General features: G+C 46.5%; 1 protein-coding gene across 5 annotated transcripts in view; it reads left to right on the top strand.

The window, feature by feature from the left end:
* Window positions 1-23683, top strand: part of LOC146784305 (cytosolic purine 5'-nucleotidase-like) — a 548710-nt gene that overhangs the window by 503506 nt on the left and 21521 nt on the right. For all 5 annotated transcript variants that reach the window (XM_085635738.1, XM_085635737.1, XM_085635740.1 and 2 more), the window contains exons 12-13: window positions 4784-4850; window positions 5825-5995. In XM_085635738.1, coding sequence (XP_085491864.1) covers window positions 4784-4850; window positions 5825-5995 — 238 coding nt within the window. The remainder of the gene's footprint in view (window positions 1-4783; window positions 4851-5824; window positions 5996-23683) is intronic.

Below are 23683 nucleotides of genomic sequence, written 5' to 3'. Positions count from 1 at the left end.
CTGATACTTATGTAAAGGGTGCCAATACCTTCAGGTCAGGTTTGCGCCATATAAAACAGCCCGTAACTAATTGAGTGTTCACTGCAGTTGGTAACATGGGCTGCTTCCAGGCTATGAGCTTCTCTCGCACAGTGATCCCTCAGAAGGTAGGCGAGCCACCCAAGATCAACTTTAGGGGATATCGCTGCTCTCCCAAGAGATCACTGGTATTGTATGGCGCATGCAGACAGTTCTTGCTTTTACTCAAGTATACATTGCGTGCTGGGAATGTTATGTTCACGCCGTCCTCTGGAACAGTATAACTACAAGTTGTACTGTTCGACTTGCTGTTAAAAGAAGGCATTCCACATGACTGTGTGTGTACCTTGCAGCAAGTGCCCAGGTCCAGGTCCATACTCAACTCAAAGCAGCCCTAGCACATTTTGTCAGACCACCAGCACCCCTATGGTGCAAGGCGAGAGCAGCAAGTGACCCTAAACACTATAAGGGGGTTTGAGAAGCCAGCCCAGAGCACTTTAAGACTGTCCCCTCCTCCTCGTGCAGATCGCAGGTACAGGCTTGCGCACCTCACAACCTGAGATTAAAAAAAAACGCTGTTCATTTAAAACACTGCACTCTAATTTAGCTAGAATTTTGCTGCTTTCGTTGTACTGTACCTTGTTTGTTAGGGATCCTTGCAATATATTACGTGCACAGTGAGGGTTACGTTGTGTTTTAGATTGGTGATATTTGCAATCTGTGTTGTGGGTTAACTATTTTTCAGAGTTTCATTCCTGCCATCGTACAAATATTTTCACAGTGTGAGGAGGGTGCAGGCATGGTGGCGAGAGCTCACTAAAAAGCACTGTGCCCCTCACCGAGCCCCCATCAAAAAACAAGCATTGAAAATGCAATAGGTCGCGCCTTTGATTAAGTTAAAGCCATTTGCTTTGCTAATGGTATTGTATAGCAAAGCAAATGGCTTTAACTTAATGAAAGGCGAGACCTATTGCATTTTTAATGCTTGTTTCTCAATCTGTTGTTATTTCAAGTTTGCAAAGAAGGGTTCCTTTGGGTTGTAATGCAGTGTTTAATGACGTTTTGTTTAGTACATACAACACCAATAACTGAGCTGTGTTATACATCCTGACTTTGTATTTCTCCTCACCATGTACTCTTAACATATACTCTCTACAAAGTATGGGCGAATTTTGAGTTATGTAGCATTTCCTGTGCATTGATTTAGACAGTTGGATGAATTGTTTCCCCACTGTGTGTGATATAAAGCGCTCTCACACCTTACACTGGAATGAGTAGTGCTATAAAAGAGTTAAATAAATGAATAAGGGCCATTTAAGTCGTTATTTGTGTAATTACTCAGACACAGAGATACATCTTGCCTTCTTACATGTGCATGCACATCTCTTACATATGGGAGAGGGGAGGGTTGAACAAAGTCAAAAACCTGCCTCCAAATCATAGTTTCTCTTAAGAGCTTGCGAAGCAATAACAAGCTGTGTGCTTTTGTTTCGCTCCATTGCATTGACATCTAGGTATTAGGCTCTAGACAGCTGAAAGCCACAATTATACTTGAAGAAAAGATGAGCTGTGGACCTTTAAATCAGGCCTTTGTTTTGGGCCCTGGTGAAAGTGAAATTAAGAAAGCCCTCTTACGATCTACAGGTTGCTGCTCTGCAGACAAGGTGGAGGCTTTCTGAATTGACCCCCAGTGTCTGAAAATCACACCATGACAAATTCAGTATATTTCACTCGGTTAGAAATACTTACTGGAACCAGGATCCTGTGGGACCCCCTCATTTCCTGCGCTGACTGTACTGTAAATGCTTTTGAGAATGTTTAGCTCACAACTCAGGGCTCAAGCGCTAAATAAAATAGTGGTGAGACCAATTAGCATAGGCAGTTCTCAATGACATCATACTGAATGGCATCACAGGAAGTGATGTCACAACAGTAACAGAACCTTCAATGGTTGCCTTTACAAAAACAAAAATTTAATCACACAGAAATGCCCACATAATATTTTTGATTTCTATTTTACTTTTTACACACCATCTCGATTTTCTACATATCAATACTTAATGACTGAAAGTGACAACCTTTTTATAGAGAAGTGTTGCACTTTGTGATTACATTTTTAAGCGATCACCTGTATTTAAACATAAACCAGAATGTTTCATTTAAACTAGTTTGCTGTTATGTCTTTCCTTACTGCTGGTGTTCTTTCACCAGCTGCAAACATCTTAAGTGCCTCATATTCCTGTCTCTTTAAAGGCTGAAAGAGATCATGCTGAGTAATGCGCAGCAATTCACAGTTACGTTAACCGAAGAATATTGCCTTCTGGCCAGCTCACATAAAAATAGATGATACTGTCAGGGGAAAGGGTGCAGAGCAGGAATATCGACGTAGAAATATCGTGGGACATTATTATCGCTGCAAAAATATTGTGGGGAAGAAATATCGACAACAAAAAATATAGTTGACAAGAATATCGACTGACAGGTAAGTAATATCGATGACTAAAATATTGATGTAATAAACATCGTTTACAATAATATTGTTGACAAAAATATTGAATTATTAATAATGTTATGTATTTTAGTGTTTTTAATGAGAATTGTTTGTCATTTTATTATATGTTTTAAAATTTTACTAGTTATTAATTTATTTTAAGTTTAATTCTGCGTTTTTAGTTCCGTTGTGGGTTTCTAGGGGAATAGGGTGGGAAGTAATTTAATTCTATAGATTTAAATAATAATTTATAGTAGTTTATTTTGGTTTTTTTAATTTGAATTTTACGTTTTTAGTTCTGTAGCGGGTTGTGGGTTTATAGGGGAATAGGGTGGTAAGTAATTTAATTATATAGATTTAAATAATAATTTATAGTAGTTTATTTTGGTTTTTTTAATTTGAAATTTGAAGTTCTGTAGCGGGTTGTGGGTTTATAGGAGAATAGGGTGGGAAGTAATTTATATATATAAAATCTATTGAATAATTAATGTGTTAATTGATTAATAATAGTTTAATCATTAGTTGTTAATTAATTTCAATTAGTCAATTAATAATTATTTATGTTAAATGTTTAATACATTTTAGGTGTGTGTTGTGGTGTTTATATGTGTAAATGGTGGTAATTAATACATTCTTTAATGATTCATTAATAAATATTTTTAAACTAATTACCATTAATTAATTTGTAATTATTAATTGTAATTGTGTAATTAATTTTAGGTGTGTGTTGTGGTGTTTATATGTGTAAATGGTGTGAAAGGTGGTAAGTAATTAATTTTCTATTGATTAATTAATAAATAATTATAAATTAATTTCCATTAATTAGTAATTATTAAATGTAATTGTGTAATTAATTTTAGGTGTGTGTTGCGGATATTATAGTGTGAAATAATGTGTAATTAATTTGTATTATCTTTTTTTTAATAATAATATATTTAAATTGATATATGAATTGTGTTAATATTGGAAATAAAATTTAATAAAAATGTTGATGGTTTTGTTTTTAATTGTTGTGGGATCCAGCTCTTTCCCTACTGTTGCACTCACTAGAGTGGGAATAGTAATTTTTACCCCTATGCTATCCAATGCTTTCCCTACTGTTGCACTAATTGGAGTGGCAATAGTAATTATTATTCCTCTGCTATCCAACGCTTTCCCTACTGTTGCACTCACTGGAGTGGGAATAGTAATTTTTACTCCTCCGCTATCCAGCGCTTTCCCCACTGTTGCACTCACTGGAGTGGGAATAGTACGTTTTACCCCTCCGCTATCCAGCGTTTTCCCTACTGTTGCACTCACTGGCATGGGAATAGTAATTTTCACCCGTCCGCTATCCAGCGCTTTCCCTACTTTTGCACTCACTGGAGTAGGAATAGTAATTTTTACCCCTCCCCTATCCAACGCTTTCCCCATTGTTACTCTCACTGGAGTGGGAATAGTAATTTTTACCCCCTCGCTATCCAACATTTTAACTACTAATGTTTTTATTTTTTTATGAAATGTATGTATTATTCTTTTTTTTAAAGCTTAATGGGTAATTAAATATAGAATATTTATTTTATTTTAAAAATATTTATATGTGTTTATTTTTATATAATTAAAAAAGTTTATAAATTAAATAAAGATGATAGTTAATGAAATGTAGTTAAATAAATATATGTATATGGACACATTCTTTTGTGTTTATATTTATTAAATTAAGTTTATTTGTTATAATTAGTTAATATATATATTGAATGTAATTAATTTTGTTAATAATATTATTTAAATAATTTTATTTAAGTTATGTTATTTTATAAAATATGTGTTTTACATCGATATTTTTGTGTCAATATTATTGTACTGACCTGTTTAAGTATGGGGAGTCGATATTTTTTACATCGATGTATTTTTTATCGATATATTTTATACATGGATATTTAGGCATGGAACCAGGGGAAAGACGTGTTATACACTCCAATGACACTTTAAAGTGAGCACGATGCTATGCCATACAGTGTTTGCATATACAAATAAAGGCATTTGCTGGGGCACACAGGGACATTGCTACCACGGTCTCAGGCTAAGGGGCGCAGCGTCCCCTCTCTAAAAATAGTGGGGGACCCTGTCCACCTGGTACTTGTAGCCTGCCATGAGTAAAGCACTATATAAATGTTTAATGTAATGTAAAGGTACTGATGTCACAGGATTAATACTAAAAAGCACTTACATTTCCGAGCATTGCATTGTTTTGGCATTTCGAACATTTCTCACTGTATTTCCATTTGGTTCCAGGACACTGGAAAGCTGCGCATTGGAACCTACACTGGACCACACCAACACTGTACAGTGTACTCAGGAGGTAAGAGCAAGAGTATTCCTTCAGCTCCGGAGCAAGCGTGCTATGATGAAGGTAGAGCTCTCAAGTTTTCAGAAATTGTGGGAGTGAGAACTAATTAGCATATTTTATGACATCACACAAAACAATGTCACACAACCTTTGAAATCAATGGTAACACGAAAAGTGTTTGGTGAAGTAATAAAATAATAATTAAAAAAAATCTAAAGTAAATACAATAGCAAAACTTAATTAAAGTAGACATGAAGTAGCACTCTGGTGTGCCCAAAGCAGCTCATGACATTACCTGAAGGGGTATGTAGCAGGGCTTCCATTGTGATTAAATTGCCTTGTGAAGTATTTACAGCTTCTGGGAGCTGCTCTGCAAGTTCTAGCCTTCTTACCAGGACTGACATTTAACATGTGTGAGCGAGAAGTCAACCTGGGCTGTAGATGTGTGACGGTCACTTGCAATGAGTGAGACTTGAAGTCTATTGGAAGGGAAATGATATCAGGGCCTACTGATGAGTACATCAGAGGCCAGACCACCAGCTAAACCTTTGTAAGTGAACTGGCTCTAGAAACATTTGTCAGGTTGCCATCTCCGCAAGCGCATTAAACAAGGACCAACTGTCTACAGAGTTGCATGTGTAAAAGATATGCGCAGGTGTTTTTGTTAAACATGAGCAGTTCCGATGCTGATAGATGATTTGCACTGCTTGTTCTTTCATCTGAATGATGTATTGTATTGTAATTGTATTTATATGGCGCTTACTAACCCTGACTAGGTGTCAAAGCGCTTTTTCGTCGAGAAGCACGCTACTCTGGAACCCAAAAAGGATTAGTGGTGCATTAGTATAGTGAAATATGAAATTAATTTGAGCGGTGGATATGTTAGTCTGTGTTTTGGTTGGAGAAGGATAGTGGTACGTGCCAGTCCTAATAACTTAATGCCATGCCTGGTTTGTCATGTTGATCTCTTGCTTTCTCTCATGCAGGCTCCTCTGATGTGGCGTGTGACCTGCTCGGAGTGAAAGGCAAAGACATCCTGTACATTGGGGACCACATTTTTGGTGACATCCTTAAATCCAAGAAGAGGCAAGGTTGGCGTACATTCCTGGTGGTTCCTGAACTGGCCAAAGAATTGAACGTCTGGACAGAGAAAACCGGTGAGTGCCAATATGTGACTGCAGCGTTTCCAACATAATTATAGCTTTACGGTACTTGTTCCATAGTTAGCAATGCATTCTCTGCAGATTTCACCAAAATATGTGTGTAGGTCTAATGAATAAAAATGATACTATCAGAGAATGTGCTGCATAATTTTCTCTTTTACTGCATACTTTAAATCATAAAGCTGCATAATTTGGTCTTTCACGACACACAATCCTGGTGGCCCTGACAATGTTAGAGCTCTGTAGAGTGTTATGGGAGCTGTCATTATGATGATCAAATACATATTTCACAGGGAATCATGAAATATTGAAAAATGTTTCACATTTTATAGGTTCTTTGCTTAATATGTTTTTTATACTACTCCATTTTATGTAATAAAAGCACACAAACAAGTAATATTATTAAATATTATCACAACTATATCTTCTGCTTGGTTTGCAGCAGCACCTGTAAAGCCCTCTTTGTAGCCATTTGTAAGTTTTCTCAATGCAAAATATGAGGGGTAGCAAGCACTATATAAATACAAACCTTTTTCCCTCTTCTATCCCTCCACTATCCTTATCAATCCAAATAACTGACTAACATATCCACCATTCAAATCACTTTCATATTTCACTATACTAATTCACCACTAATCCTTATGGGTTCCAGAATAGCGTGCTACTCGCTGAAAAAGTGCTTTGACGCCTCGTCAGGGGTAGTAAGCGCTATATAAATTCAATTACAATACAATCTGTCTCTGGGTTACCCTGGAGCTTAGCCACTGCTTACTGGCCCCTATTTGTTTTCATTTTTGAGTCTGTTGCCTGCTTCCATATACGATGTCTTCTCTTCATCCTGCGATTCAATAGGTTACTCTGCTGTCTCCAGAGGGTTCTCTAAGGGCCTTTCTTTTCTCTGGCTAGAGAAAGTTCTTCACTTCACACTCTGATCCCATATTCCCTTAGATTTGCCCACGTATTGCACCTCCCTCCTTTGAAACAAGCACTTTTCTAGGCCAGTTCCAGACAACCCTGTGGTACATGGACCACAAAATGATGTTTACTTATCAACACACTACATTAACTGTCATAGAAGTGAAGAACAAGTTACTCATCTCTGGTAAAGCTCGTTTTGGCGGATTCTCTATCTAACTGCAGATTGCTCAATTCGTGAATATTACACAAGCTTCAGACTGAATCTGGAAAAACTCAAAATCAGTACTCCTTGGCACCAGTAGGTGGCACTCTGTGACTGTGCTCCGACTCCGTTCCTCTTTGGAAATAACAAAGGGAGGCGTATATTAGTGCTACAATGCGCACTGATGTCAGTTTCTTTCTTGGCCTTGTCTGTGCCTTCAGAGCTCAGCAGCAAATCGATATGATCAGTGTTTAGATCTCTGTGATGCAGCCTGCATGGAGAAAATGCAAAGTGCGCATGACTGATTGGCAGGCCCAAGAGGGGTGCCAAACAGTCATGCGCAGGTTGGAAGTTCAAACCACACCTCCCCTGCCCTACTCAGTAATCAGAGCAGCCCCACCCACCAACAAAGCTGCAGCAGCAGGGAAAAATAAAATATCAACAAGTTATTATCATTTTATGTTTTCTTTATTTCACTGCTGCAAGCAGTGGGGCGACGCTCCTCCGCCTTACTGGAGGAGACACAATTGGTCCAGCAGGACAGAATGGGCAAAATGACCATCCCTTTGACATCACTGTGAAGACAGTAGTGCTTCATAAATGTGTGCACTAATGCCTGACAGATATCTAGGGCGTACACTCTGCGTGCCACAACGTAGGAGCAGCAGCCTTGGCTACAGTGGAATGAGCCTGTAACCCTTCAGAGGGTTGCTTCATAGCTACTGCATACCAGGTTATAATGCAGAGGACTATCCACCTACAGATGGATCTTTTCTGCAATATCTTGACTTTCTTTGTCCTGGGAAATCCCGACATGGACATGTTTTTACTACTCTCTACAGAAATGCAGCTTGAATTCTCAACACCAGTTTGTCAGTAAAAAAGTTATATAAAGTGGCCGGACCGGGAGAACCTGCTGCTCACTTACGTGAGGAGCAAATGATATCGGGACCAGAAAGACCGTTTTCAGGGTTGAGGCATTATGGACAGCTGTGCATTGGTTCAAAAGCAGAGCACATTAGAAAAGTTAGAACCAAATTCAAGTCCCATTGTGGCACTAAAAAAGGCTTTGGCAGGATGTTTTTTTGTTACCCTTTAAGGAATCTCATTACGACAGGTGATTTGAACAAAGAAGGCTAATCTGGCAAATGCAGGACATTTCAAGTTTTCTCTGTGCCAAAGATTAAAAAACAGCAACAAAACATCCAACAGTTTGCCTGTAATGGGGCTATCTGGGATTGACACACCAATCCGTAAGCATGCCCCAGTTCCTGATTTTGTGGAAAGGTATCTAGCTGCCAAGATAACATCAACAACCTAGAGAGGAAGATCAAATGGAGTTAACTGCTGCAATTTAACCCCTACGCATGGCGGTGCAGGGTGAGCAGACCCAGGTGGAAGACCTTGCCCTGCTGCTGTCCTCCCGAAGTGGCAGCTTAATCAGAGGAGAGATGCTCATGTTCAGGATTTCTGAATATATCACTGTCCTGTCCAGTCCAGAGCCACAAAGATAGCTTTGACCTGGTCCTCCTATTATCTTCTTTAGAGCTCCATCCAGGAGAGGCAGTGCTAGGAAGGTATTCAAGAGTCTCATGCTCCACTCCAGGTTGAATGAATCTCAGAAACATAGCCTTCTTGGGAATTTCAGCGTAAAACTTTGACATTCCGTGTTCTCGACAGTGGTGAAGAGATCGAGCCACTCTTCTCTGTATTGCTGGAAATCGCCCTCTACCACCTCCGGGTGTAACTGGCATTCATGATCCCCTAAGTGTGTGCAACTGAGTTTGTCCACCTTTATGTTTAGAGATCCCATCAAGTGGTTCACAGCCAGAGAAATGTCTTGATGATTCAGCCAGTTCAAGAGGCTTAGAGCTTCTTGGCACAGGACCCAAGATCCCACCCTGTCTTGCTTGTTGCAGTACCACATGGCGGTGATATTGTCAGTATTATACTAGCCTCCCTTTGATGGTTGGCAGGAAGGCTTTCAGTGCTAAGTAGATTGACTCCAACAGTTTGTTGTTGAGTTGTGTTTCCGCCGGAGACCCGAGTCGCAGATTGCCTCCAAAACACAGCAGCGATGCATCCATCACCATCATCAGCTCTGGGTGGGGTCAGGAGAGGAGTCTGTCACTGACCCAATTGCGGTCCAGCAGCCACCAAAGCACATCTTTTGCAGTGTCTTATGAAACCTGGATGGAATGTGATCCACTAGGCTGCATGCACTGGGACCTCAGATTGCACTACAGATTGAGCACGCACTGTCTGGCATGCTTGGCGAGTACGATGCAGGAAGTGAGGAGTCTCCATAGCCAAGAGTCATTCTCACTGAAATTCAGGACAGGGACTGAAACATTAGGATCGTAGCCCGAATGTCCTGGACTCTTCATTCCGAAGGAAAGTCACAAAACTGCATCATATTCAGGAAGGCTACAATGAACGGGATTGTTTGCGAAGGAGTCAGGTGTGACTTCGGCAAACTATAATGATGTTAGAAGGTTCGTTGTTGTCTGGAGGTCTATGACTGCCTGGGGCTAGACAGATTTTAACAGCCAGTTGTCAGGGTTGGTTAAGACTGGAATATCTGACCTCCAAAGGTGTGCTGCAACAATCACTATCGTTTTTGTGAACAACCAAGGGTCAATGGTGAGGCAAAAATGGAGTACCGCAAACTGAAAATGCTCCTAGCCCACCGTGAACCACAGATAACACCTGTGGGCCTGCAAGATGGGAATTTAGAAATAAGCATCCTTCAGGTCCAATGCTACCATCCTGTCTCCAGGACACAACATAGGCTAGAGTAAACATCTTGAATTTGTCATTTCACAGGAAGGTGCTGATAGGGCAAAGATCTAAAATGGGATGAAGTCTTCATCCTGCTTTGACACGAAGAAGTAGCTGGAGATAACACCCTGTTCCTGTAGGGCAAGGCTGGTGGAAGGAAACACGCATCTGCCAAATGCGTCCATACTCTTGGATTCGCTGTCAGAAGGGGTCACAGAAAACGTGTTAGGGTTGACCTTGCTGATTGATGCAAGACCCACTGAGCTCTCTGGCGTCGGATGTTGTGTGAGACATTCAGGTTCGCTTGGAGCTGGTCTGTGGTGACGAGCAAGGTCTCTGTTGACTAGAGGGCCGGAACATGGTTGTGCTCAAGTGACAAAGAGAGATGGCGCCTGGCCAGGCAAAAGCACTTTTGTAAGGGCATTGGTTTTAACCTGCATAATTGGGAGCTTGGGTCAAGATCCACTGCTGCCCTACTGTAAAAGATGCACTCTCCTCAGGGCCAGGGGCAGAACTAACACTATCTGGTGAAGTGTCCAGACTACTGCCATTGTGTAGATCTTCTAACCAATTGCCCTCATCCTATTGAGGGACAAATGCATCCCCATTGTCTCGGAAATTCTGGCTTTGGTCTGAATCTGAGAAAAAAATGTGTTGTAGCATCTGTGCATGACTGGGCAGTAAAGGCAATGTATCTATTCCTGAAAGATTGCCAAAAGTCTGTGCCCGATGGGCTCAAAGCGTGGTCTAAGTTGAGGTTGAGACAGATTTGGCTTGGTGTCGGAGACCAACATGGTTTATGGATCCTCCTCCTGCGGCGACAGCGCCAATGGTGAAGGGACCGGTGCAGAGTGAGAGTGTGGCACCAGGACTGAAGTTGGCACCGACGCTGGTGTGGAACCCGACATGGGTTCGAGAGGCACAGACGGCGCCAAGGCAGACTCACTGGCGGAAGTCTAACTGAGGCCCCTGTGGATCATTAGGGCCCAAAGGCACACTAGAGGCAACCAGACGTGGGTCGAAAATGTGAAGCATTGCTTCCATAAAGGCCTTCACTTGGTTTGACATCGCTGACAGACCCGGAAAAGTCAGGGTGCATCGGGACCAGACTCAAAATCAGCTCCTCAGGAGATCAGGAACAAGACCAAGTGGCATGATGTTGCCCTCATGTCTTCACTGGAAATGGAGAATGGTGGGAAATGGCTGATTCCGTCTTGGACTTCTTGTGCTTCTTCTCTCACTTACCCAAAGTCTTTCAACATAATTAAGATCTGCTGTGGGAGTGACTTTGGGAGTGGGAATGGGACTTCTCAACTTTTACTGGTCATGATGCAGAGTCTTGTGGTGTATTGCAGGGTAGAGCGTCACTTCGCAATCCCATATAGCCTTCAGGTTCATCAGGGTGCAGTCAACGCATGTTCTGGAGTCATGTTCTGACCCGAAGCACCAGGGGCTTACCTGGTGAGGATCAGTCAAAGACATTTGTTTGCAACAGGCCCTACAAGGTGCACATCCTGTCATTTTACAAGGGCACATTTTCCCCTCACAATTGTAGAATCTTGGGAACAAAAAGAGAAACAATCTCATCACAAATGAAAGAAGTAGATCTCAAAAATTGCATCTGAAGGCACAGAAAGAGAGGAACGGATGTCAGCGCTCACGGTGGTGCTTGTATTCGGCTCCATTCGTAATTTCTGGAGTGGAACAAAGTCAGAGTATTGCCACACTGCACCACCTCCCCGTGTGCATGAGTATTGCTGCAGAATGTTTCCAAATCCTGCCTGGCCAATATCCGCATAATAAGGAACCTGCAGCTAGAAGCATAAATGAGAAACAATGAGCGGCTGCACAAACTGTTAATTGGAGCAAGAATAAAGATCCTGCATCTTATTCACCTATACCACTATCATAAATTCATTTAGGACAATTGTAACTTATCTTACAGACATCCTGCAAGCACAACGTATTTCAAACTCCTCCTAAGACCTTGTTATGGTCTTATGGGTAATAATTGTCATTACACAGTTCACTAATACATTAGGGTTCACCTCTTTTTAATCTAACACTGTTTTCCTTAAATAAAGCTTCATTTCAACCCATCCTATAAAAACGTTCACTTTACAAATATGGAGCGTTTTGAAAAATGCACACGTTTCCACATCTCTTTGAAAGAACAGCTTATCATGACCCGTATTCTAATTAGTGTCAATACATGATGATTTTTTTCACGCAAATTTAACACAGAGAAGCAATATAACTGTAATTTTCAGGTCCTTACACCTAAGGGATTGAATTTGTGTATTTCACAGTCTGGACTTTGTTCTGGCTTATCCAGGTCCTCATTCCAAGTTCCCCAGGGAGATATCGGGCCAGAACTCACCATACTAGCTGGTATCTCGATTTAACATAGTGGGGATTATACTTTCCCCCCTCTAATGGGGAAGAACACACGGACGCTGGAATAACAAGTCCAATTCTGCATGTGTTCGCCCATTGAGGGGAAAACAACAGGCCCATATCTGCACAAATTACCTACCTACTTGGCAGCTGGGGTCTGGTCACAACAGATACCCACAGCCCCAGTGAGTCCTCCCAAGGATCCAGGTCCAGTGTCTCCGGTCCAGATTTTGCGGATCTGATAATTACGGGCGCGAAGACACCAAAAAACATGCATTTGCCCGGGGTGATACCATATCAGGAGGTTCATAATGAGGGCCCAAGTCACAGAGTTTATTTTTCTCCTGAAGATTATGAAATATCCATTTATTTTTGTGTCATACATCATTTACGCTATCTTGTGATTGCAGGCTGCAACCTATAACTCATATCCCTGCCTCATGACTTGTCAAAACACTTTGAGATCCTGTGCAATATACACTGGTTTCATTTTCACTGACTGGGGACCCTCAAATAAACAGCTAAATCCTTGCATTTTGGATTCCAACTTTCAATAGCACATATTTCAGTGTCATTACATTTACAATAGAGAAGGTAGTGCCTTTAATACTCAGAGTATAAGAAAAGAGCTCAATTCATTTTGAATGTTCTTTCCTGTTGGTATGTAGCTTTCTAAGTGGAGTGTCCATCTCACCTTTAGTTGGTGAAGCTTCTTCTCTTCATCACCCACCTCAGACATGCAAAAAATATTAAACCTATCTAGTAATGGCAAACAACAAAATGAAGTGCAGCAGTATGGCATATGTAAAGCGCTGAGACACCCTCTTGGGTGATGTTCGCGCTATATAAAATGGTCATAAATATAATAACAAGCATTGGCCGAGCCAATAGGTCACGACTTTGGGGCCTTATAAGTGTTTAGGCAGAGCTATTGACTTTGCCAATGTGCTTAAGCTGTGCTGTAGAGAAGTGTGGCTGCTGTGCAGCATGCTGAAAAGTTGTAATAAAAAAGTGTCAGAAGCATTTTTATTACCTTATATATGACAAAGAAGGCATTATGTCCAACAGAACGACCATATTAAAAACATTATGTACAATAAAGAATGTCTTCATTTTTCTTTTGTTCATGCAATGCTGGCAACTTGTTTTTGCCTATTCCAATGGTTGTTTGGTAAAGTTTTTTTTTGAGGGGACATAAACAATTGGAGGTTGAAGGTTGTGCACTAGTACCTGTATTATAACACTAGCAGCGGCCAGACGCTAGGGGAGAATACACAGATGGCAGATTCCGAGAGCAGGCTGAGGTGGTGTTGAGTGATGTTGAGGTGGTAGTGGTGGTGGTGACTGGTGCTGAGGTGATGCTGAATGATACTTAGGTCTTGCTGAGTGATGATGATGTGGTGGTGTACTATTGCAAAGGCGATGCTGAGTGAAACTGATGTGGTGTTGAGTAACGTTGTGGTGGTGCTCACTGATGCTGTGGTGGCGCTGAGTGATGCTGTGGTGGCGCTGAGTGATGCTGTGGTTGTGCTGAGTGATGCTGTGGTTGTGCTGAGTGATGCTGTGGTGGCCCTGAGTGATGCTGTGGCTACGCAGAGTGATGCTGTGGCTACGCAGAGTGATGCTGTGGCTACGCAGAGTGATGCTGTGGCTACGCAGAGTGATGCTGTGGCTACGCAGAGTGATGATGTGGTAGCGTAGAGTGATGGTGTGGTAGCGCAGAGTGATGGTGTTGTAGCGCAGAGTGATATTGTTGTTGCACCGAGTGATGCTGTGGTAGTCCTGAGTGATGCTGTGGTGCTCCTGAGTGATGCTGTGGTGGTGCTGAGTGATGCTGTGGTGGTGCTGAGTGATGCTGTGGTGGCCCTGAGTGTTGCTGGGGTGGTGCTGAGTGATGCTGTGGTGGTGCTGAGTGATGCTGTGGTGGTGCTGAGTGATGCTGTGGTGGCCCTGAGTGATGCTGTGCTGGCCCTGAGTGATGCTGTGGTGGCGCTGAGTGATGCTGTGCTGGTGCTGAGTGATGCTGTGGTAGTGCTGAGTGATGCTGTGGTGGCCCTGAGTGATGCTGTGGTGGCCCTGAGTGATGCTGAGGTGACGCTGAGTGATGCTGTGGTGGTGCTGAGTGATGCTGTGGTGGTGCTGAGTGATGCTGTGGTGGTGCTGAGTGATGCTGTGGTGGGGCTGAGTGATGCTGTTGTGGCCCTGAGTGATGCTGTTGTGGCCCTGAGTGATGCTGTTGTGGCCCTGAGTGATGCTGTTGTGGCCCTGAGTGATGCTGTGGTGGTGCAGAGTGATGCCCTGGTGGTGCAGAGTGATGCTGTGGTGGTGCAGAGTGATGCTGTGTTGATGCTGTGGTGGTACTGAGTGATGCTGTGGTAGTACTGAGTGATGCTGTGGTGGCGCTGAGTGATGCTGTGGTGGTGCTGAGTGATGCTGTGTTGGCCGTAAGTGATGCTTTGGTGGTGCTGAGTGATGCTGTGGTGGCGCTGAGTGTTGCTGTGGTGACCCTGAGTGATGCTGTGGTGGTGGTGAGTTATGCTGTGGTGGTGCTGAGTGATGCTGTGGTGACGCAGAGTGATGCTGTGGTGGTGCTGAGTGATGCTATGGTGACGCTGAGTGTTGCTGTGGTGACCCTGAGTGTTGCTGTGGTGACCCTGAGTGATGCTGTGGTGGCGCTGAGTGATGCTGTGGTTGCGCTGAGTGATGCTGTGGTTGCGCTGAGTGATGCTGTGGTTGCGTTGAGTGATGCTGTGGTGGCGCTGAGTGATGCTGTGGTGGCGCTGAGTGATGCTGTGGTGTCGCTGAGTGATGCTGTGGTGGCGCTGAGTGATGCTGTGGTGACGCGGAATGATGCTGTGGTAGCCCAGAGGGATGCTGTGGTGGCGCAGAGTGATGCTGTTGTGGTGCTGAGTGATATTGTTGTGGTGCTGAGTGATATTGTTGTTGCACCGAATGATGCTGTGGTGGTCCTGAGTGATGCTGTGGTGGTCCTGAGTGATGATGTGGTGGTGCTGAGTGATGCTGTGGTGGTGCTGAGTGATATTGTGGTGGTGCTGAGTGATGCTGTGGTGGCCCTGAATGATGCTGTGGTGACGCAGAGTGATGCTATGGTAGCCCTGAGGGATGCTGTGGTGGCGCAGAGTGATGCTGTTGTGGTGCTGAGTGATGCTGTTGTGGTGCTGAGTGATGCTGTGGTGGTGCTGAGTGATGCTGTGGTGACGCTGAGTGTTGCTGTTGTGACCCTGAGTGTTGCTGTTGTGACCCTGAGTGTTGCTGTGGTGACCCTGAGTGATGCTGTGGTGGCCCTGAGTGATGCTGTGGTGGCCCTGAGTGATGCTGGGGTGGCGCTGAGTGATGCTGTGGTGGCGCTGAGTGATGCTGTGGTGGCGCTGAGTGATGCTGTGGTGGTGCTTAGTGATGCTGTGGTGGCGCTGAGTGATGCTGTGGTGGCGCTGAGTGATACTGTGGTGGCGCTGAGTGATGTTGTGGTGGCCCTGAGTGTTGCTGTTGTGGCCCTGAGTGTTGCTGTGGTGGCCCTGAGTGATGCTGTGGTGGCCCTGAGTGATGCTGTGGTGGTGCTGAGTGATGCTGTGGTGGTGCTGAGAGATGCTGTTGTGGTGCTGAGTGATGCTGTGGTGCTGCTGAGTGATGCTGGGGTGGCCCTGAGTGATGCTGGGGTGGCCCTGAGTGCTGCTGGGGTGGCCCTGAGTGATGCTGGGGTGGCCCTGAGTGATGCTGGGGTGGCCCTGAGTGATATTGTTGTTGCACAGAGTGATGCTGTGGTAGTCCTGAGTGATGCTGTGGTGCTCCTGAGTGATGCTGTGGTAGTGCTGAGTGATGCTGTGGTGCTGCTGAGTGATGCTGGGGTGGCCCTGAGTGCTGCTGGGGTGGCCCTGAGTGATGCTGGGGTGGCCCTGAGTGATGCTGGGGTGGCCCTGAGTGATGCTGGGGTGGCCCTGAGTGATGCTGTGGTGGTGCTGAGTGATGCTGTGGTGGTGCTGAGTGATGCTCTGGTGGCCCTGAGTGGTGCTCTGGTGGCCCTGAGTGATGCTGTGGTGGTGCTGAGTGGTGCTCTGGTGGCCCTGAGTGATGCTGTGGTGGTGCTGAGTGATGCTGTGGTGGCGGTGAGTGAAGCTGTGGTGGTGCTGAGTGATGCTGTGGTGGCGGTGAGTGATGCTGTTGTGGCGCTGAGTGATGATGTGGTGGTGCTGACTGATGCTGTGGTGGTGCTGACTGATGCTGTGTTGGCGCTGAGTGATGCTGTGGTGGCGCTGAGTGATGCTGTGGTGGTGCTGACTGATGTTGTGGTGGCCCTGAGTGTTGCTGTGGTGGCCCTGAGTGTTGCTGTGGTGGCCCTGAGTGTTGCTGTGGTGGCCCTGAGTGTTGCTGTGGTGGCCCTGAGTGTAGCTGTGGTGGCCCTGAGTGTTGCTGTGGTGGCCCTGAGTGATGCTGTGGTGGTGCTGAGTGATGATGTGGTGATGCTGAGAGATGCTGTGGTGGCGCTGAGTGATGCTGTGGTGGCGCTGAGTGATGCTGTGGTGGTGTTGAGTGATGCTGTGGTGGTGCTGACTGATGTTGTGGTGGCCCTGAGTGTTGCTGTGGTGGCCCTGAGTGATGCTATGGTAGCCCTGAGGGATGCTGTGGTGGCGCAGAGTGATGCTGTTGTGGTGCTGAGTGATGCTGTTGTGGTGCTGAGTGATGCTGTTGTGGTGCTGAGTGATGCTGTTGTGGTGCTGAGTGATGCTGTTGTGGTGCTGAGTGATGCTGTTGTGGTTCTGAGTGATGCTGTGGTGGTGCTGAGTGATGCTGTGGTGGTGCTGAGTGATGCTCTGGTGGCCCTGAGTGGTGCTCTGGTGGCCCTGAGTGATGCTGTGGTGGTGCTGAGTGGTGCTCTGGTGGCCCTGAGTGATGCTGTGGTGGTGCTGAGTGATGCTGTGGTGGCGGTGAGTGAAGCTGTGGTGGTGCTGAGTGATGCTGTGGTGGCGGTGAGTGATGCTGTTGTGGCGCTGAGTGATGATGTGGTGGTGCTGACTGATGCTGTGGTGGTGCTGACTGATGCTGTGTTGGCGCTGAGTGATGCTGTGGTGGCGCTGAGTGATGCTGTGGTGGTGCTGACTGATGTTGTGGTGGCCCTGAGTGTTGCTGTGGTGGCCCTGAGTGTTGCTGTGGTGGCCCTGAGTGTTGCTGTGGTGGCCCTGAGTGTTGCTGTGGTGGCCCTGAGTGTTGCTGTGGTGGCCCTGAGTGTTGCTGTGGTGGCCCCGAGTGTTGCTGTGGTGGCCCTGAGTGATGCTGTGGTGGTGCTGAGTGATGATGTGGTGATGCTGAGAGATGCTGTGGTGGCGCTGAGTGATGCTGTGGTGGCGCTGAGTGATGCTGTGGTGGTGTTGAGTGATGCTGTGGTGGTGCTGACTGATGTTGTGGTGGCCCTGAGTGTTGCTGTGGTGGCCCTGAGGGATGCTGTGGTGGCGCAGAGTGATGCTGTGGTGGTGCTGAGTGATGATGTGGTGATGCTGAGAGATGCTGTGGTGGCGCTGAGTGATGCTGTTGTGGTGCTGAGTGATGCTGTTGTGGTGCTGAGTGATGCTGTTGTGGTGCTGAGTGATGCTGTTGTGGTTCTGAGTGATGCTGTGGTGGTGCTGAGTGATGCTGTGGTGACGCTGAGTGTTGCTGTTGTGACCCTGAGTGATGCTGTGGTGGCCCTGAGTGATGCTGTGGTGGCCCTGAGTGATGCTGTAGTGGTGCTGAGTGATGCTGTAGTGGTGCTGAGTGATGCTAGGGTGGTGCTGAGTGATGCTGTGGTGGCGCTGAGTGATGCTGTGGTGGCCCTGAGTGATGCTGTTGTGGTGCTGAGTGATATTGTTGTGGTGCTGAGTGATACTGTTGTTGCACCGAATGATGCTGTGGTGGTCCTGAGTGATGCTGTGGTGGTGCTGAGTGATGATGTGGTGGTGCTGAGTGATGATGTGGTGGTGCTGAGTGATGATGTGGTGGTGCTGAGTGATGCTGTGGTGGTGCTGAGTGATATTGTGGTGGTGCTGAGTGATGCTGTGGTGGCCCTGAATGATGCTGTGGTGACGCAGAGTGATGCTATGGTAGCCCTGGGGGATGCTGTGGTGGTGCTGAGTGATCTTGTTGTGGTGCTGAGTGATGCTGTTGTGGTGCTGAGTGATGCTGTGGTGGTGCTGAGTGATGCTGTGGTGACGCTGAGTGTTGCTGTTGTGACCCTGAGTGTTGCTGTTGTGACCCTGAGTGATGCTGTGGTGGCCCTGAGTGATGCTGTGGTGGCCCTGAGTGATGCTGTAGTGGTGCTGAGTGATGCTGTAGTGGTGCTGAGTGATGCTGGGGTGGTGCTGAGTGATGCTGTGGTGGCGCTGAGTGATGCTGTGGTGGTGCTTAGTGATGCTGTGGTGGCGCTTAGTGATGCTGTGGTGGCGCTGAGTGATACTGTGGTGGTGCTGAGTGATGTTGTGGTGGCCCTGAGTGTTGCTGTTGTGGCCCTGAGTGTTGCTGTTGTGGCCCTGAGTGTTGCTGTGGTGGCCCTGAGTGATGCTGTGGTGGTACTGAGTGATGCTGTGGTGGTACTGAGTGATGCTGTGGTGATGCTGAGAGATGCTGTTGTGGTGCTGAGAGATGCTGTGGTGGTGCTGAGTGATGCTGTTGTGGCGCTGAGTGATGCTGTGGTGGCGCTGAGTGATGCTGTGGTGGTGCTGAGTGATGCTGTGGTGGTGCTGAGTGATGCTGTGGTGATGCTGAGTGATGCTGTGGTGGTGCTGACTGATGTTGTGGTGGTGCTGAGTGATGCTGTGGTGATGCTGAGTGATGCTGTGGTGGAACTGAGTGATGCTGTGGTGGAACTGAGTGTTGCTGTGGTGGTGCTGAGTTTGCTGTGGTGGTGCTGAGTGTTGCTGTGGTGGTGCTGAGTGATGCTGTGGTGGTGCTGAGTGATGCTGTGGTGACGCTGAGTGATGCTGTGGTGGTGCTGAGTGATGCTGTGGAGGCCCTGAGTGATGCTGTGATTACGCAGAGTGATGATGTGGTAGCACAGAGTGATGCTGTCGTGGTGCTGAATGATATTGTTGTGGTGCTGAGTGATATTGTTGTTGCACAGAGTGATGCTGTGGTAGTCCTGAGTGATGCTGTGGTGCTCCTGAGTGATGCTGTGGTGGTGCTGAGTGATGCTGTGGTGCTGCTGAGTGATGCTGGGGTGGCCCTGAGTGATGCTGGGGTGGCCCTGAGTGATGCTGGGGTGGCCCTGAGTGATGCTGGGGTGGCCCTGAGTGATGCTGGGGTGGCCCTGAGTGATGCTGTGGTGGTGCTGAGTGATGCTGTGGTGGTGCTGAGTGGTGCTCTGGTGGCCCTGAGTGATGCTGTGGTGGTGCTGAGTGGTGCTCTGGTGGCCCTGAGTGATGCTGTGGTGGCCCTGAGTGATGCTGTGGTGGTGCTGAGTGATGCTGTGGTGGCGGTGAGTGATGCTGTGGTGGCGCTGAGTGATGCTGTGGTGGCCCTGAGTGATGCTGTGGTGGCGCTGAGTGATGATGTGGTGGCGCTGACTGATGCTGTGGTGGTGCTGACTGATGCTGTGGTGGTGCTGACTGATGCTGTGTTGGCGCTGAGTGATGCTGTGGTGGCACTGAGTGATGCTGTGGTGGTGCTGACTGATGTTGTGGTGGCCCTGAGTGTTGCTGTGGTGGCCCTGAGTGATGCTGTGGTGGTGCTGAGTGATGATGTGGTGATGCTGAGAGATGCTGTTGTGGTGCTGAGTGATGCTGTGGTGGCGCTGAGTGATGCTGTGGTGGCGCTGAGTGATGCTGTGGTGGTGTTGAGTGATGCTGTGGTGGTGCTGACTAATGTTGTGGTGGCCCTGAGTGTTGCTGTGGTGGCCCTGAGTGTTGCTGTGGTGGCGTTGAGTGATGCTGTGGTGCTGTTGAGTGATGCTGTGGTGCTGTTGAGTGATGCTGTGGTGCTGTTGAGTGATGCTGTGGTGCTGTCGAGTGATGCTGTGGTGGTGTCGAGTGATGCTGTGGTGGTGTCGAGTGATATTGTTGTGGTACTGAGTGATGCTGTGGTGCTCCTGAGTGATGCTGTGGTGGTGCTGAGTGATGCTGTGGTGGGCCTGAGTGATGCTGTGGTGGTGCTGAGTGATGCTGGGGTGGCCCTGAGTGATGCTGGGGTGGCCCTGAGTGATGCTGGGGTGGCCCTGAGTGATGCTGTGGTGGTGCTGAGTGATGCTCTGGTGGCCCTGAGTGATGCTCTGGTGGCCCTGAGTGATGCTGTGGTGGTGTTGAGTGATGCTGTGGGGGTGTTGAGTGATGCTGTGGTGGCGCTGAGGGATGCTGTGGTGGCCCTGAGTGATGCTGTGGTGACGCTGAGTGATGGTGTGGTGATGCTGTGTTGGCCCTGAGTGATGCTGTGGTGGCCCTGAGTGATGCTGTGGTGGCCCTGAGTGATGCTGTGGTGGCGCTGAGTGATGATGTGGTGGCGCTGAGTGATGATGTGGTGGCGCTGACTGATGCTGTGGTGGTGCTGACTGATGCTGTGTTGGCGCTGAGTGATGCTGTGGTGGCGCTGAGTGATGCTGTGGTAGTGCTGACTGATGCTGTGGTGGTGCTGAGCGATGCTGTGGTGGCCCTGAGTGTTGCTGTGGTGGTCTGAGTGATGCTGTAGTGGTGCTGAGTGATGCTGTAGTGGTGCTGAGTGATGCTGTAGTGGTGCTGAGTGATGCTGTGGTGGTGCTAACTGATGCTGTGGTGGTGCTGAGTGATGTTGTGGTGGCCCTGAGTGTTGCTGTGGTGGTCCTGAGTGTTGCTGTGGTGGTCCTGAGTGTTGCTGTGGTGGTCCTGAGTGTTGCTGTGGTGGTCCTGACTGATGCTGTGGTGATGCTGAGTGATGCTGTGGTGGCGCTGAGTGATGCTGTGGTGGTGCTGAGTGATGCTGTGGTGGTGCTGAGTGATGCTGTGGTGGTGCTGAGTGATGCTGTGGTGGTGCTGAGTGATGCTGTGGTCGTGCTGAGTGATGCTGTGGTGGCCCTGAGTGATGCTGTGGTGGCCCTGAGTGATGCTGTGGTGGCGCTGAGTGATGCTGTGGTGGCGCTGAGTGATGCCGTGGTGGTGCTGAGTGTTGCTGTGGTGGTGCTGAGTGATGCTTTTGTGGTGTTGAGTGATGCTGTGTTGGCCCTGAGTGATGCTGTTGTGGCCTTGAGTGATGCTGTGGTGACGCTGAGTGTTGCTGTGGTGACGCTGAGTGTTGCTGTGGTGACGCTGAGTGTTGCTGTGGTGACGGTGAGTGATGCTGTGTTGGCCCCGAGTGATGCTGTGGTGGTGCTGAGTGATGCTGTGGTGGTGCTGAGTGATGTTGTGGTGGCGCTGAGTGTTGCTGTGGTGACGCTGAGTGATGCTGTGGTGATGCTTAGAGATGCTGTTGTGCTGAGTGATGCTGTGGTGGCGCTGAGTGATGCTCTGGTGGTATTGAGTGATGCTGTGGTGGTGCAGAGTGATGAAGGGGAGTGAAAAAGAGAGAGAAATAAGGTGATAGAGAGAGTAAATGAAGGCGAGAGAAAGAGAGAGAAAGGGGTAGAGAGAGAAAGAGAGAGAGAATGAAGGGGGGAAAGAGAGAGAAGATGCATTAAAGAATTAATACATTGCTAAATGCCTCTGCTTATGTCGCCTTGTCCGGTATCAGCTGCTTTTTTCTGGAAAAAAAAACAGTGCACAAGGGAATAACAAATGCTATCATTTAAAAAAAACATCCATGTAACATAGATTGTGTCACAGTAGATAGCTAATAATAATATTTTAAAGCACACGCAAAATAAAAGCCGTGCAGGAGTAAATAATGCTAATTTTCCATTTGCCAGCGCTGTAAAGCACACGCAAAATAAAAGCCGTAAAGGAGTGATTAACTAATGCTGATGTGCGATGTGCTCGCGCAGTAAGGGTGCCCTCGAGTGATGCCCTTAATTAGGAAGACAGAGGAAAGCCAGATGGCGCCTCTGCGAGTAACTGTGCGCGTGACCACACGCTCTAGGCCACACAAAAAGTATGTGGTCGGATTTTTCAATGCCCACTTATTAAAAGTCTTGCCAGGGCAGTGCATGCGCTGGCTCGGGCGAGACCTAAAAAATGGCAGGTATTGGCGGATATCTGAGTTTCCAGTTGCTTGTGGAATTCTTACTTTCAGCTGTCGTATCGTACTAATTTAGTATACAGTTTAGAACGTTCACATTTAATTACAGAATCTGTATGGTCAATAGATAATTAGGTAAGTTTACTACCTGGATGATTTTGCTGAAGAAGAATTAATAGTGTCACTCGAATTAAACTGCTGATCAAATTCTTTCACTTTGTTAGAAGTGTATTAACAAGCCTTACAATGCCGGCAACTAAAGAAACCAGATTTGCTGACCCACACAGAACCACCCTGTGTCCATTTTCATTTTGGTTTCAAAATGACTGCATAGAAACATAGCAGGTTTAAAGCGTGAGCAAAGTGGCACTGGCCCAAGTTCTGCATACACTAAGGGTTCCCATGATAAACGAATTTCTCTCTTTCTCTCCTCTGCCTCTATACTAACCTCTCTCCCTCTACCTGTGGCTCTTTCGCTCTCTACCTACCCTTACTCCACCACTCTACACCTTTTGTATCTACCTCTCGTTCTTCCCTACCTTTTTTCTTGCTCTGTCATCTTCCTCTCCCTATCTTGCCTCACTAGTCTCTACTTCTCCCTTTTCTCCTCTCAAAAGTTCTCTTCATCTCAACTCCCTCTGACTATCTTGCCTCTATCTCTACCTCCTGAATCACTTTCTACCTCACCTTCCTCTAATTCACATCTCTCTCTCCACTCTAATGCTGTGTTTTGTTGTACCTTATCTTTATTGTCTCAGCAATAACGAAATCACTGACCTTCTGCCTACCTCACTATATTATCCACCCCCCTCTGTGACTGCCTCTGTGCCACCCCTTTCCACCATCCAATGTCTTTCTTTTTCCACACCAACTTTCTTTCTGTCTCACTTTTCTTTTATGACATCACTTCCCATCTTCTACCTCACTCATCTCTCTTTCACTCTTCATACTATCTCTGTGTACTTACCCACTCTTTCAGTTCCACCAAAGTCTTTCAAATACACCGAGTACGTAATTTAAGCTGGTGGTTTCTGGTGCTCAGCTCCGGCTCTAAATTGTCAGCACCAGCACTTATGACAGTGTGCCACATGGTGGCACTTTTTGTCTAATTTAGAGAACAGTACAACAATAGTAGTCTATTAATTCAATATAAATTAAAAATGACTAACACCTGCCTCCCAAGCTATTCTTATAGCTTTGTGGGCCTGGAACAGTGTGAATTGTCACACTTGTAGGAATGTGATGGTTAGAAGTTGTGTTGT

The sequence above is a fragment of the Triturus cristatus genome, chromosome 11 (genome assembly GCF_964204655.1).
Source record: "Triturus cristatus chromosome 11, aTriCri1.1, whole genome shotgun sequence".
NCBI lineage: Eukaryota > Metazoa > Chordata > Amphibia > Caudata > Salamandridae > Triturus > Triturus cristatus.
This window is presented reverse-complemented; position numbering and strand designations above follow the sequence as displayed.